Source organism: Netta rufina (assembly GCF_964035555.1).
Source record: "Netta rufina genome assembly, chromosome: 6".
Taxonomy (NCBI): Eukaryota; Metazoa; Chordata; class Aves; order Anseriformes; family Anatidae; genus Netta; species Netta rufina.
Window position 1 is genome coordinate 39,153,273 of NC_140129.1, and position 12,617 is coordinate 39,165,889.

The 12,617-nt window shown below is 46.5% G+C and overlaps 1 protein-coding gene across 3 annotated transcripts in view; it reads left to right on the top strand.

The window, feature by feature from the left end:
- Nucleotides 1–10,526, top strand: part of GALNT13 (polypeptide N-acetylgalactosaminyltransferase 13) — a gene marked incomplete at both ends in the record, with an annotated part of 100,576 nt that extends 90,050 nt beyond the window's left edge. Inside the window, 2 exons of one of the 3 annotated variants that reach the window (XM_084288807.1) lie at nucleotides 481–615; nucleotides 10,386–10,526. In XM_084288807.1, the coding sequence (XP_084144933.1) occupies nucleotides 481–615; nucleotides 10,386–10,526 (276 nt within the window). Of the gene's footprint in view, nucleotides 1–480; nucleotides 616–7,033; nucleotides 7,220–10,385 lie in introns of those variants that run through there. The other 2 variants (XM_084288805.1, XM_084288806.1) reach the window with 2 other exon arrangements.
- Nucleotides 10,527–12,617: the final 2,091 nt, after the last annotated feature.

A 12,617-nucleotide genomic window follows, 5' to 3' on the forward strand; every position in this document is an offset into this window, starting at 1 on the left:
TTCTGAAAGACTCAGGCACATCGGTCTTTAACATAGATAACCCTTGGTACCGAAAGTTTAGGTCAGTGCTAGGAGGAGCATTTAGTTTGAGCAGGCTCCGATTCTGCAGATGCTGGGGTCTGCTGGCCAGCAGAGCTGTGAAGCAGGCCATGCTCACAATTGCATCCTGCTGAAAACTTCTCTGATGAAGTCTTAGCTCTGTTTCTCCTCTGCATCTCCCCAGGAGGCTGAGTGGTTGCTGGCTTTCTGTCTCATCAAATGTCTTTTCCTAAACACGATACTCCTTTTCTTATGTACAACAGACTCACCATTAGAGAACCTTGCATGAAACTCGTAGGAAATGCAAGACACCACCTCAGCGTTGGGAGAAGAAAGTCATTTTTCTTCACTGGAGTAGAAATTTTGCATATTACAAACCAGCAATTATTTAGGACCGTGCTTTGCTGACGCTTTGTCACCTCAGACAATTTCTCTTTCCAGGTATTTTCCTACACAGCTGACAAAGAGATTCGCACGGACGACTTGTGCTTGGACGTGTCGCGGCTGAACGGCCCGGTCACCATGCTCAAGTGCCACCACATGCGGGGGAACCAGCTCTGGGAGTACGACGCCGAGGTACTGGGGCTGCGGGCCTGGGGCCAGCTGGGTTTTTCACAGGAAAACTCAATTTGTCCCTGTGCCCCTTGGATCTCCCGCAGTAGGGCAAACTCAGGAGTGAGAAATAATGCTGTTGACTGACTGGTGTTCACATATTTCCACAACGTTTATCTTCAGAGGGGTGAGAAGGTCAAACTACTCACTGCTTTAGAAAGCTCCTTTCTAGTAGCTGCCACTGCTATGCATCTAATAAAATTAAAGAAACATGTAAAGAACCATTTTTATTTTTTTTTAATATAAATGAACTAGAAAGCAAGATTTTTTTTTCTAAGTTACAGTTTCTCGAGTGTGTTTCTTCCATCACTTGAAGATTATTGACTTTGGATTTTTAAACTGTTTAATCATTTTCTCTGTACCAGTCACCTGTTTAGCTGGGCACTGCAGTGGGATGGGATGTGGCTTTCTCTGGGTTTTGAAAGGTAGAGCAGGTGGTGGAAATTTGGTGACTTATGGAGAAATTGCAAAATTAATAGAAAATACATGCGAGCATCTGAGTATTTGATGGTGGAATTAATTATTTTTAAGTGCAACAGGAAACAGCAGATAAAAATGAAAACAAAGTAATTTCAAGTTTTTGCTTTAAAATGTGAATGTGAGTTCTGCACAGTGAGGCTCACACAAAGGTATTAGCATTTTTTTCCAGATAGGACCTTTCTAACATAATATATTAAGGAAAAAAGCACACAGGCCTGCCGTTGCATAACCCTGAACTGCCAGGTAGAGAAATGACAATGCTGGTTATCCCCGCGGTGCAATATGCTTTCTAAGGTTTGAGACATTCTTGATTTTAACAGCTGAATTTAAGCCAATCTTCTCTTCAGTAAAGAAGACAATTTTTCTTCTTACACAAAATGCGTGACTATTTTGGTAATTTTAAGTGTTTTTGAGGTTGTTCATGCCAGCAATTAACACTGGGGATTTAAGATCATGTAACTTCCTTCGTTTTATTCCTGTCAGCAGATGGTGGTGGATTTTTGCCCAGTGCTAGATCGCTTTAAAGGGAAGTGAGGAAGGCTTGGGCTGGGTCTCGTGCTGACACCCAGCACAAGAATTCACTCCTGCCTGTAGCACAGCAGGATCCCAGTGGTGGGCATGGGTCTCTGTTTTCCAGTGTAACAGCGTCAGTCACCCTAAAATACCGGGTTATCAGACTATTCAGTTGGCCTATTTCAAGTTCATCTCAGAAAAACCTTAAAGGATGAACTTGGAATGTTGCACAAACACTGAATTTTTGGCATTTTTTGAATATTGCTGTTTATGTGCTTGAGCCAAGCGAGGCCAGGTCCCCTGGCGCAGCACGGGAGGCAAGCTGTGTGCCAGCCCTCGGCCAGGATCCACGGTCCCAGGGAGTGCTCGTGCACCACGTCCACCAACTTCTGCAGGTACCGGGCACTGGTCGATGGATGGGCACACAGCCCAGGACAAGGTTTCTCACAAAATGCTCCTTCCACTACCACCAGCACAGACAGCAATCTCTCCTGAGAAGGAATTGTACTGCCAGTTGCTTTTCTTTGGGTATTTCGGGCACAAACTACAAAAAATGGATTTCCACAGTGAGCAGTTTTAGCGCTGGCCGCCCAATGCCCGCAGTTAGGCAGCTCTGCTGTTCTGAGCTTAAAAATACCAACTTCGTTTTGGCTTATTTCCATGACAGCAGAGCTAGAAAATACTGCACAGATAGAACAGTACTGCCTTGTAAGTCCATATGGTCTTTTAAGAACTATTTGCAACATTTCAGAGAAACAGCTGCTTTCATTGTTCTGTAGGAAAAGATAGATTTCTTTCAAACCATTTTGCTCTCCTTTACTTTTTAACTCTGGGAACTTGCTATCTTCTTCTCTTAGTTTAATATAATAGACCCTCAGTGGAAAATTTCTCTGTAGCTGTGTAAAAACGACATCGACCGTTAGATGGAGCTCATAAAAAAGAAATACGCTGAGTTTTGTGCTCAGATCTTACGTAAGGTATCTCAGAGGCAGCTGCTTCGCTGCCTCTCCTGGGTATAAACCGCAGCCCGCTGCACTGCGTGCCTTCCTATTTGCTTCCAGGAATAGTTCAGCTAACACATAATTTTACCCTGCAAACATTCAGGCTCAGCTTGCAAGCTTGCCCTGCGATGTCGGTGCTGCTTGCACGTGTCGGTGCACGGACAGATGCTGGGTGGTGGTGGCAAGGCATGGGGACCATGGACAGAAGTGAGCCTGAGGAGGGGGCTCGGGGCTGGCTCTGTGGAGCCCCTGGCTGGGGCTGCATTAGGATTGCATTATGTGTGTATATTCAGGGAAATAGCTGCACCACGCTGCCTGATCGCTGGTATCCATTCATTTTTTCCAGCCAAATCACACTCATTTTGACATTTATATACTCAGGAGTTGAACTGAGATGATTTCTGGGTGTTGCACCATGGTTCAGGCAGCGGGGATCCCTCCTCCTGCTAAAGGCATGCAGGAGTCAAGACTTGCTGGAAGTACAATGAGACACAAATAGTCATTAAAAGGAGGCATTTCTGATTTTTTTTTTTTTTAATTTACATACTGTTTGATTTGCATACTCTTATTAATTTTTGCATCATAACGTTCTAGTTTATTTTAAACTGTGGTATTTAACTATATATCTATATATAAATCATGAGAAGTAAGGCTTTTCCATGTATTTATTTGTAGCTCAGTAATGCTCAGTTTCCCTTAGCTATGCCTAGCAGTTGTACTTTTTGAAAAATAAACAAAGAACCAAGAAGATTTAATGATGGTGATAAGAAAGGGAAATCTCAAACATTTCCTATGCATTTGTGAAGCTTTCAGATTTAGCTCGAAGCAAACTATTCAGAAAGCCCCTTCTCTCATTTGGACACCAAAAGTATCCACATTTGTGCAAAGTGCTTTTAAAACTTAAATAATTTGTACATTTTAATGCGGACTTGGGATGCAGTCATTTGTGGAGACAAAGGCAGTGCTGTGCAGTGGGGGGCAGTGGCTCTTGCAGTCCCAGTGCCACGATCTGGTGGTGCTTGGCAGCCTGGGAGCCTCCTCCAGCTCCAGTGCTGGGACCTCTGAACACTTTGCCTGGTACAGTGGTAGAAAACAGCCTTCAAGCCTCAGTCGGTTTGCAGAATAGAAAATCTCTTGCTCAAAGAGAGGACAAGACCCCCAGTATTCGGGGTGAGAATCGAGGTACACTGGCAGAGAGGACAGAAATTCGCTGCTGACCCCTACATCATCTTTGCTTTCACGGGTGCAGGATTCACCCCGAGCTTTTCCAGTGCAGCAGGCAGCATGAAGTGAAAGCACAAAGAGATCCCAAAGGGAATGAAGGAGAATTGAAATGTTCAGAAGTGTAAGGAGTTTAAAGAAAGAGTTCAGGAGATCTGCTCTTGGGAATGAGTCACTGAGCAGCACAGATGGGGAGGCAGCGAGGTTTTCAGAAGTGTCTGATAACTTTAAAAAAAGTCTGCCCCTGTAAATTGTATTTTGATGGTACAAAAGATCACGATGAAGCATTATCAGTATCTTGTCGTGTATTATCTGCTCTAAATCGGCTGATCACTGCATTTCAGGAAAACTATCAAATGGGAACAAACAGAAAGCATTGCATTATGTCTTAAAGAGTTATAATTACAGTGGTGTCTTTATGGCTTATATAAATAATGCAGGATTGGATGTCATTTGGAAAAAAAAAAAAAAGACTATTGCTTTTAGATATGTTTTGATTAGCAAAAGTAATTGTGATTGAGGAGGTACTAAATGCTGGCAGATGGCCACAGGATGTCCCTGCAAAAAGGTCACTGAAGAGAAAGGCATGGTTTTAAAAATGGAAAAGATGGGTAGGTTACTTAGCTTGGAGGGGAACATCGTGGTTCCCAGCTGATAGATCTCACCTTGGAGAGAGCAAACATTTAAGGTGGTGTTAGCAGGGATTACCGCCATGTCACATAGCTAGATGAATGGTCAGAGAGCTGAACTATTCTTGCATTTTTCTCAACAAAACAAAACAAACAAAAACACACACCACAAAAATATATTAAAAATTAGTTCTGTGAATTTTATGCTTAGTAGTTTCTGCCAGGAGAGTGGGAATGCAGAAGCATGTATGGCCCAGTTTGAAAATTTACAGGAGTGCTGAGAGAATTGGGCTTCTTAGTGCAAGTGATGCTTGAATCACAGCATCAGTGAAGATTTTGGGTGAGTGGCTCACAGCTGTGGGAAGGACCAAGGTACAGTGAGTGGTGGGAGCGCAGCAGTATGTGGTCTGGGTGTCAGGTGCAGCTATAAACTATTTTGAACCAAGCTTAAAAGGCATACTGATTTTCTTTGCAAAGCCCAAAGCCTGCACGAGCCCCGTACAGGGCAGGAGCTGCCTCATTTCTCCTGCAAACTGGCTCTGAACGTTTCAAGCAAGAGTAGTTCACAGCATTTTTAAACTGCAGAGGTTTTTTTTTTGTTTTTTTTTTTTTTTTGTGAACGTGCTTACATCTTGGCAGGAAATTCATTTTGTTTGATTTTTTTTTTTTTTTAAATCCATTGCCTTCTATTATTGATTTTTAATGCTTTCATTTCCTGCTTCTTCAACAGCCCATTACAATTCCTGGCCCTTTTTCAAGCTGCCTATTTCATTGCCAGGGCGGCTGTATAAATCAGCTCCATCAATGGGATGTGTCAGGTTGGAATTTCTTAGCTTTCAAAGGCTTCCCATCAGCGTGTGTTTTATAACGTATTTGTAATGTGTAAGTGATCCTTGCTTTGGGATGGGGATGGGAGACGAGTAGAAGGTGTGGGAGGTGGAAAGCCCTGCAGAGTACAGCTGCGTCTGTGCTCACGGGACTGGGGAGTCCTGCGGTGTCTCCCCACAACATCCAGGCCGATTTTAGTCTGTGCAGCATGGTGAAAGCTTATGACATATAACATATGCAAATGCTCTTAGGGGGAAAAAAAAAAAAAAAAAAAAGTCCCATCTGATAGAAAATACTTTCATTTCTTCTCACATGAATAATGATGTCAGGATTCAATCTTGCATAATTGCTGTTATATTTGTCACTAAACATGACATCTGCGCAAAGCTGTTGAATTTGCATTCCCTGAAAGATGCAGGTCTTCGCAAAAAATGTGTCTTGAGTCACTGAATCCAATTTCCCTTTTTTTTCCCCCTGTCTGTCAGTATGCTGGTAAATGGGAATATAGCTTTGAGGTAAGTTTGGAAACAGCTGCAGCCCTGTGCCAAACCCTAGAGTAGAGCCTCCCTGCCTCTCTCCTCCGGCGGTGCTGCCTACAAGCAGCTCGTGTCGTGCCTTTCTGTAGCTAGGCTGCGGGTTGTCTGCGGTGTCAGGCTGCTGCTGTTTGTAGGGAAAACCAGTGTTCAAGTCCAATAACTCAGAAATATTTACTGCTCTGCATCTTCCAACCAAGTACAGGTCCTGTGTCTCTTTTTAAAGTTATGCGACCCATTGGAGCTGCTGTAGTCAGACTGGTATCTAACATAGCAGCTCATGGCCAATAATTCAAATTTTCCTTGAAACTGCAATCTTAACAGAGAGTGTGAAAGGACTTACTCAGCTCCTTGAAAGTGGGTATGGAAGACATCACAGGTTTTTTATTACCTTCTTAGAAGGTTGTGTTTAATAAAATGAGAAAGAGTGGACAAATGATCTCGTACTTCCATTAGTACAGATATTCCACAGTCAGTGCTCGCTCTGATTACCCAAGCTAACCGTGCTGTCTCATCTACCGGAGCAAACAGTCTGGTCACATTGCCAAAGGAATGCTTAATACTAATTATACACGTGTGAAGAACCTGCTAAATTTAGGCATTAAGTGTAATATAGACATGCAACATAGAGAGATCATCACTTCTAGAAGTAATTTCTGTAATTTCTGTACCCCTGCTTTCCTTTAAAAATCATAGACAAAAGTGAGCAGGAAGCAATAACACATAATGAAGGGAAAACAAGCATTGATGTTCAGCCGGGTCACTCAAAGTGACATTGTAAGGACATTTGCTCTTGATATTTTTAGTGGCCTCTTTATATGTGCTTTACTTTCTCCCTTAGCAAAGAAAAAAGACTGAAGCGAGTGGTTCATGCAAAGATAGTTTCAATGAGAGGTCCAGCCCAAGACATCACCTCTGCCCCAGCCTTCTTATGTTAAGGGAAAGTCAGGATTAGAGGCTTGGGGGCAGGATTCAGAAGCTGGCCCCATGGGCTTTCGCAGCGCCCTTTGACAGCAGTGTTCACAGGCAGTCACCATCCGTCAGCCCCCCATGAGTGCTGCTTCTAGATTTAGCTGCTTCGCTGCTACGGATATCCAGTCAGTCTGCTGCTGCCCCCCTTGCTCTTGTCCTCGTGTTTGCTGGTTGTGCTCACCTTGACCACCTTTCTGCCACGCAGACCCACACATTCCTGCACATAATCACCCAGTCGTGCCTGACGCTCAGCAGGATAGAGGATGGCACCCACGGCCCCACCGTGGAGGCTTGCAACGGGAGCCCCTTGCAAACCTGGATGCTAAGGAACTACACGAGGCTCGAAGTCTTTAGAAACATTTTCTACAGCCCCACTGACTATTTCCTTTAACAACCCGTTGGAGGTTGGTATCCAAACACAACATCTAATGCAAATACATCCAAGTACAGCATGTAAAGCAGGTATAACGTCTGATGGTTTAAGCTATTTGCAGAAAAATGCTTTTCCATCTTCTGCCTATTTAATTCAACTGAATTCTGTTCTTGTTTCCAGTGATATATGTGTATGTGTATATATAATAGTGTATACATTTAGTGTTAGTTATTAATTATAACTGCTTTTAGATTATTTTAGCAGCCTTGAGCTATCTCCGTGATCTGTGTGTGTGGCCATCATTGTTACTGTTTCCGATAGCTGAGGGTTTGATCCCCATTCCAAGACGTACGAATAATGCCAACTGCATGATATTCCTGAGACACATTCATTTTGAAAATTCCCAATTTTAAGTAACCCTCTTCTAGAGATATTGGTGTTGATCAGCAGACAATTCCAAAACATGAACGAGTCGAGGAATCAAAATACCGTGCCAGCCTCTGGTTTGCTTTCCCGGGCAGTTTCGCTGATGTACACACATCATAACGGGGCGCAGTGGGACAGCACAGCTTCAGAGTGCAGGTGGGGCTGCTTTTCTCACCTCAAACTATGCTGCCTCCACGTCTGAGTGCATCCCATTGAAACCAGAGTGCGTGTTGCTCTCCTCATGGGCATCTGAACGGCTCTACAGCCAGCTCCGCATCCATGCATGTGGCCTCATGGTGGAGTAAAATAAGAATTCAGGGCTGGCTTCTTTGAGTATCATACTGCCTAGTAATTAATTGTTTCCCAAGCAAACGAGACCTTTTTTGTAATAGCACAAATAATGATAGAACACAGAAGGAAAAAAAAATACGAGACAGTTGAAAGTCCCAATGATATGGTAGCCTAGCATGAAATTATGCGCTGAATAGAAGGGAACAGCTGATGGAGGCAGCAGCAGCATTTTTAGCCTCGCTTGCGTTTCTGGTTATAGTGGAAAATGATAGCAGTTTAATTGCACTTAAAACAATATAAGTGAAGAATCAGTGATGCTTTGAGCAGTGCTATTTAGTAAACAAGCTACTTCGGTTAGCGCTGCTAATTCTTTCCTCTCGTAATTAGAGCAGAATGCCTTATATTCATCACTGGGTGCATGGCAAATGGCCCCTCGATGATTTCTTACGGTGTCTGTAGGCTTTTCTTGGAGAACTGTGTAGTAGTTTGCTTTAAACTGAGGAGCCAGTCTCTGGGGACAAGCTAGGGACAGAATATCCATAACAGACATGAGGAGTGTTAATATATGACGTGTCGGTGCGGTAGGAGCGGCAGTGTGGAATTGCACACCACGACAGCCCAGGTATGTGTGTGGGTAAGAAACCTGCCTCGGCTGGTGACAGGATGTGTGTGTGCATCGCCCTGCAGTTTGATTGGAACACCAGACGGGGCTTATTAGCAGTGAGACTGCATCAGAGCGAGCTGTTTCTGAGCTGACCCCGTATGCATGACTCGAGGTAGGGGCGCAGTGTCTGTGCTCTCCGAGAGACAGCTCCGACAGCGCCCTGCGGATCAGGAGAATCAGGCAATGCGACACGGTGCTACTTCAGGTAGGGTCGTTTGTCCCTTTTTACAAGCCATAGAAGAACGTGGTCCATAAAACCCCGTGGGGCTGCAGAGCTGCTGCAGGACCTGCCACACGTGGGGCAGCATCTCCTCAGCAAGCAGTGCCAAAACTGGGGCAGCTCGGGGCCGGGTCCAGGTGGAGCTGCCGATGGCACTGTGCAAGCTGGGGCTCTGCTGGGGTGGGAGCATGGCTGTGGGCACAGTCCTTGCAGGGCACAACCTTGGTTTTCTGAACCAGGGGCAGCAGCAAGCAGATGGTTGCTGTAGAAGTGTTGAGTCCATGCTGAGCGTGCAAGACAGGCGGTGGGTGAGCGCACATCGTGCAGCTGCTGGGCTGTGCGGGGCGTGCTTGGGGAAGCCCTGCTGTGAGATGTGCCCTGATCTCCAGCACGGGGAGCAGGGGATGTGGTGTCCCCATTCCTATGGTGGCAGCATGACACGGGGCATTGCCATGGGGAGCCGGTGAGGCATGTTCGGCCACTTCCAGCACGGGGCGAGCATCAGCTCCAGCCCTGCATGGATCTGTCTGCAGCGCTGCTCTCCCCAAGGCTTCTGTGTGGTTTCCACGTGTAAATCACACTGCTGTCACACAGGGGCAGCTGCTGACACATGTATTTGTATGGGTGCATGGGCAAGTCTGTGTGTAATGTGGTTATAAATTTTTTGTTTGTTTGTTTTGTTTTGTTTTGTTTTCTGGAACTGAAGGGCCTTTTAGAAAACAAATGCATTAATAGCAGTAAATGAGTAACTGCAAAGCTTCGTGCCAAAGGTGCCTGAGGTACTGGGATTTTGTGTGCAAAACCCCAGATCAGCCCCAGAACAGGGACGGAGAGAACACCAGCTCCTCGGTTGCCAATGTGCCTGCCCAGTTTTGTCAAAGTCCACAACTTTATGCTCAAACTCTTCATGTACGTCCTCCCAGTGCTTTGGAGCAGAACATTGTTTCTGCCAAATATGTTCAATTTCCTATTGTCCCCTTCTGCCTCTCCCACTGCCCAGAAACATAGTGTCATGTAGAAAAAAATAAATAAACGGAAGGGACAAGTGTCTGAAAGAAAAAAGAATATATTGAAAATGGAAATGTTTTCACCTGTATGCTACTGTTAATATAATTCTAAGCAAATTTAAGTTTGATTTAGTTTTCCATCAGCAATTATTTCTGCACTAGCAGTGCGCTGGCCTGAAATGCGTGCATGTTTGGGTTGTTGGAGCCTAAATCCCTTAACCCAAACCACTGTTGCTTTGAATTAATACTTGCTTGCACTTACTTTTGTATTTTTCTGTTGCATTTATTTGTTTCTGGGGTCAGCAGCGGCACTCAGTCCCCAGGCTTGACCACTCGAGAGAAGGTGAGCGGGGTACCCCTCGGGGCAGCAGGGGGCACGTAGGGGTCTCAGAGTTTTGTGAGTGGTAGCGGGGATGGGACAGGGATGAGTGCTCATCTCGTGGCTTGTGTAGTGCCTAGAGTAGGACTTGCACAGCTCACAAATCTGTTCTCAGCAGTAATGATGGTGCTCTCACACCATCAGTAATGAAGTAATGAACAAACAGTAATGAAGGCTCTCGCTCTTCTCTGTTGCAGAAGCTCACCCTGAGGCACGTCAACAGCAACCAGTGTCTGGACGAGCCGTCGGAGGAGGACAAGATGGTGCCCACCATGCGGGAGTGCGCCGGGAGCCGATCCCAGCAGTGGCTGCTGCGCAACATGACCCTGGGCGCCTGACCGGCCCGCCAGGGCTCTCCTCCTCCCCTCCTCCTGGCCAGAACCGAGTCCCCGGGTGGGCTTTCCTGGGGGCGGCGGGCCTCCATGTGCCCCTTTGGAACCCGTGACTGTTCGAAAGAAGCACGTGGGAGCCTGTGAGTGGCGGGACTTGTGGAGTTCTCGACGCAAGCGTGCTCAGAAATGTTGCGAGGGAAACCTTGATGAACCTTTGTCAAAGAGGTGGGGAGGGAGGGTGTTTCCTGTGCGTGTCGGACACCGTGGCACAGTGTAAAATGCCTTACGAAGCTCACTGGCACTGGGAAGGATTCTGTCAGAGGCTTTATGGACTCTGTGTTTGGGCACTGGTCTGGGTTTGCTGTTCAGAGTTCGGTGGAGCGCTGCTCTGGAAGGGCGGCAGGGTCACCGTGCAGAGTGTTTGGTGCCTGGAAAACGTGGAATCCAGGCACACAGTGCTTGGAAAAGCAGCAAAACTGAGCAAAGAGCGCATCCAGAAACTGAAATTAAGTGAAACAACCGAAGAGACATTGGAACAATGCTAAGGAGGAGTGATGTGACTTGGCAACTCAGCTCGGTGCAAATTGAGGTCGCCGCAGTGGGACCACAAATGGCTGGGGCCTCACACCTGGGAAGCTTCAGGGGGCTCTGCTGCCTCAGTGGCAGTAGCAAAAACTGGCCCTCTAAGAGAAAAAAAAGGGGTGTTTGGCTGAAACCTGCCTGCAGCTGCTACCTTCGAGCATTACATACCTGCATCCCGTGTGAAGCATCCCAGAGCGCTCATCCGGGGACCCCGAGCCCAGCGGGCAGGACTGCGGGTCGGGTCCCAGCTCTGGCTCCAACAGAGATGGCAGATGCTTATTTATATTTTTAAAAAAATTGTGGCTTAATCCTTTTGTTTCATTAGCGTGGTTATTAAGAACATGCTGGTGACACGCAGTTGTGTTGGAGGCACCACAGGAGCTGATGCCAGCCCGTGGCCAGGTATGGGGAAGTGTCCCATCGCCTTGGTGGTGGTTCTGTTGGCCGTGGCAGCAGAGATTGAGATCGTTATGGATTAATGTTCTCATATGTAGGTATTACAAATCCATGGGGCATCCATATTTTCTTGATACCTGTCATTAAATGAAAATTTGAAGCCTATTGAATTTGAAAAGTGATTGCTGTGCATGCACGGGAGCTCACAGGCCAACTCAGATGGGAGGCTTATCCCATCCAGCCTCCCTGCTCAGAGCAGGGTCAAGCACCTCCAATTCCCATCTTAAAATCCCCCCCCCCAAATACACAACAGGGCTTAAAAGCTAGCAAAACAGAAGAATATAATCTTGCTTCATAGGAAGAGCATCACAGACAAATGTAAACACCAACCTCCGTGCAGAAGTTTGCTTTAAATTTCCATCTCCATCTCCTTCCAAAGGGCTGTTACCAGGCGTGCAGCCACTGGGGCTGGCAGAGGATATACCCAGCCCCGGGGCTTTTCCTTGCCATTGCAGAAGCAAGAGTTGTGGGAGGTCCTGCAGCACCCGGGAGCATTAGGGAGCACACTCGGTGGTGCAGGCTCTGCTCCCCCAGCTGCACATGGCCACAGCCACGAAGCCTCTGGCACTGCCACCATTGGGTCTAGAGCTTTGCTTGGCATCGCTGCTGGGAGGCGAGGAGAGGTGCAGCCAGTCTGCAGCTGCCTAGGCTGGGGGTGCAACCCAACCACGGCTGAAGAAAAGAGTATTTTTCTCCTTAGAATTACTACAAAGGCTGATGCAGAGTGTGTACGCCCTTGGCTAAGTGCAGTTACCTTGTTAGTCTGAGTGCAGCCGGCGTATCCATGGATCTGTGGCTGGACTGCCGTGCACTGGCTGGAGAAAAGTAGAAGGGAAATATGGGATTTGTTCTATCTGACCAGCTTGTGAGCAAGTACCCCTGCTCCTGACAATTGCAGTGGTGTTGCTGCAAGCCTTTAGCACGCTGGCAGGGTGGCCGGCGTCTGGCATTAAGCTCAGACCTAGGAAAAAGCACCAAAGCACCTGCCTAATTCAGTCACAGCGAGTATTTCCATCGGCTTCGAGGGATTGAATCCTGGATCTACCTCCTTTGTGCGAA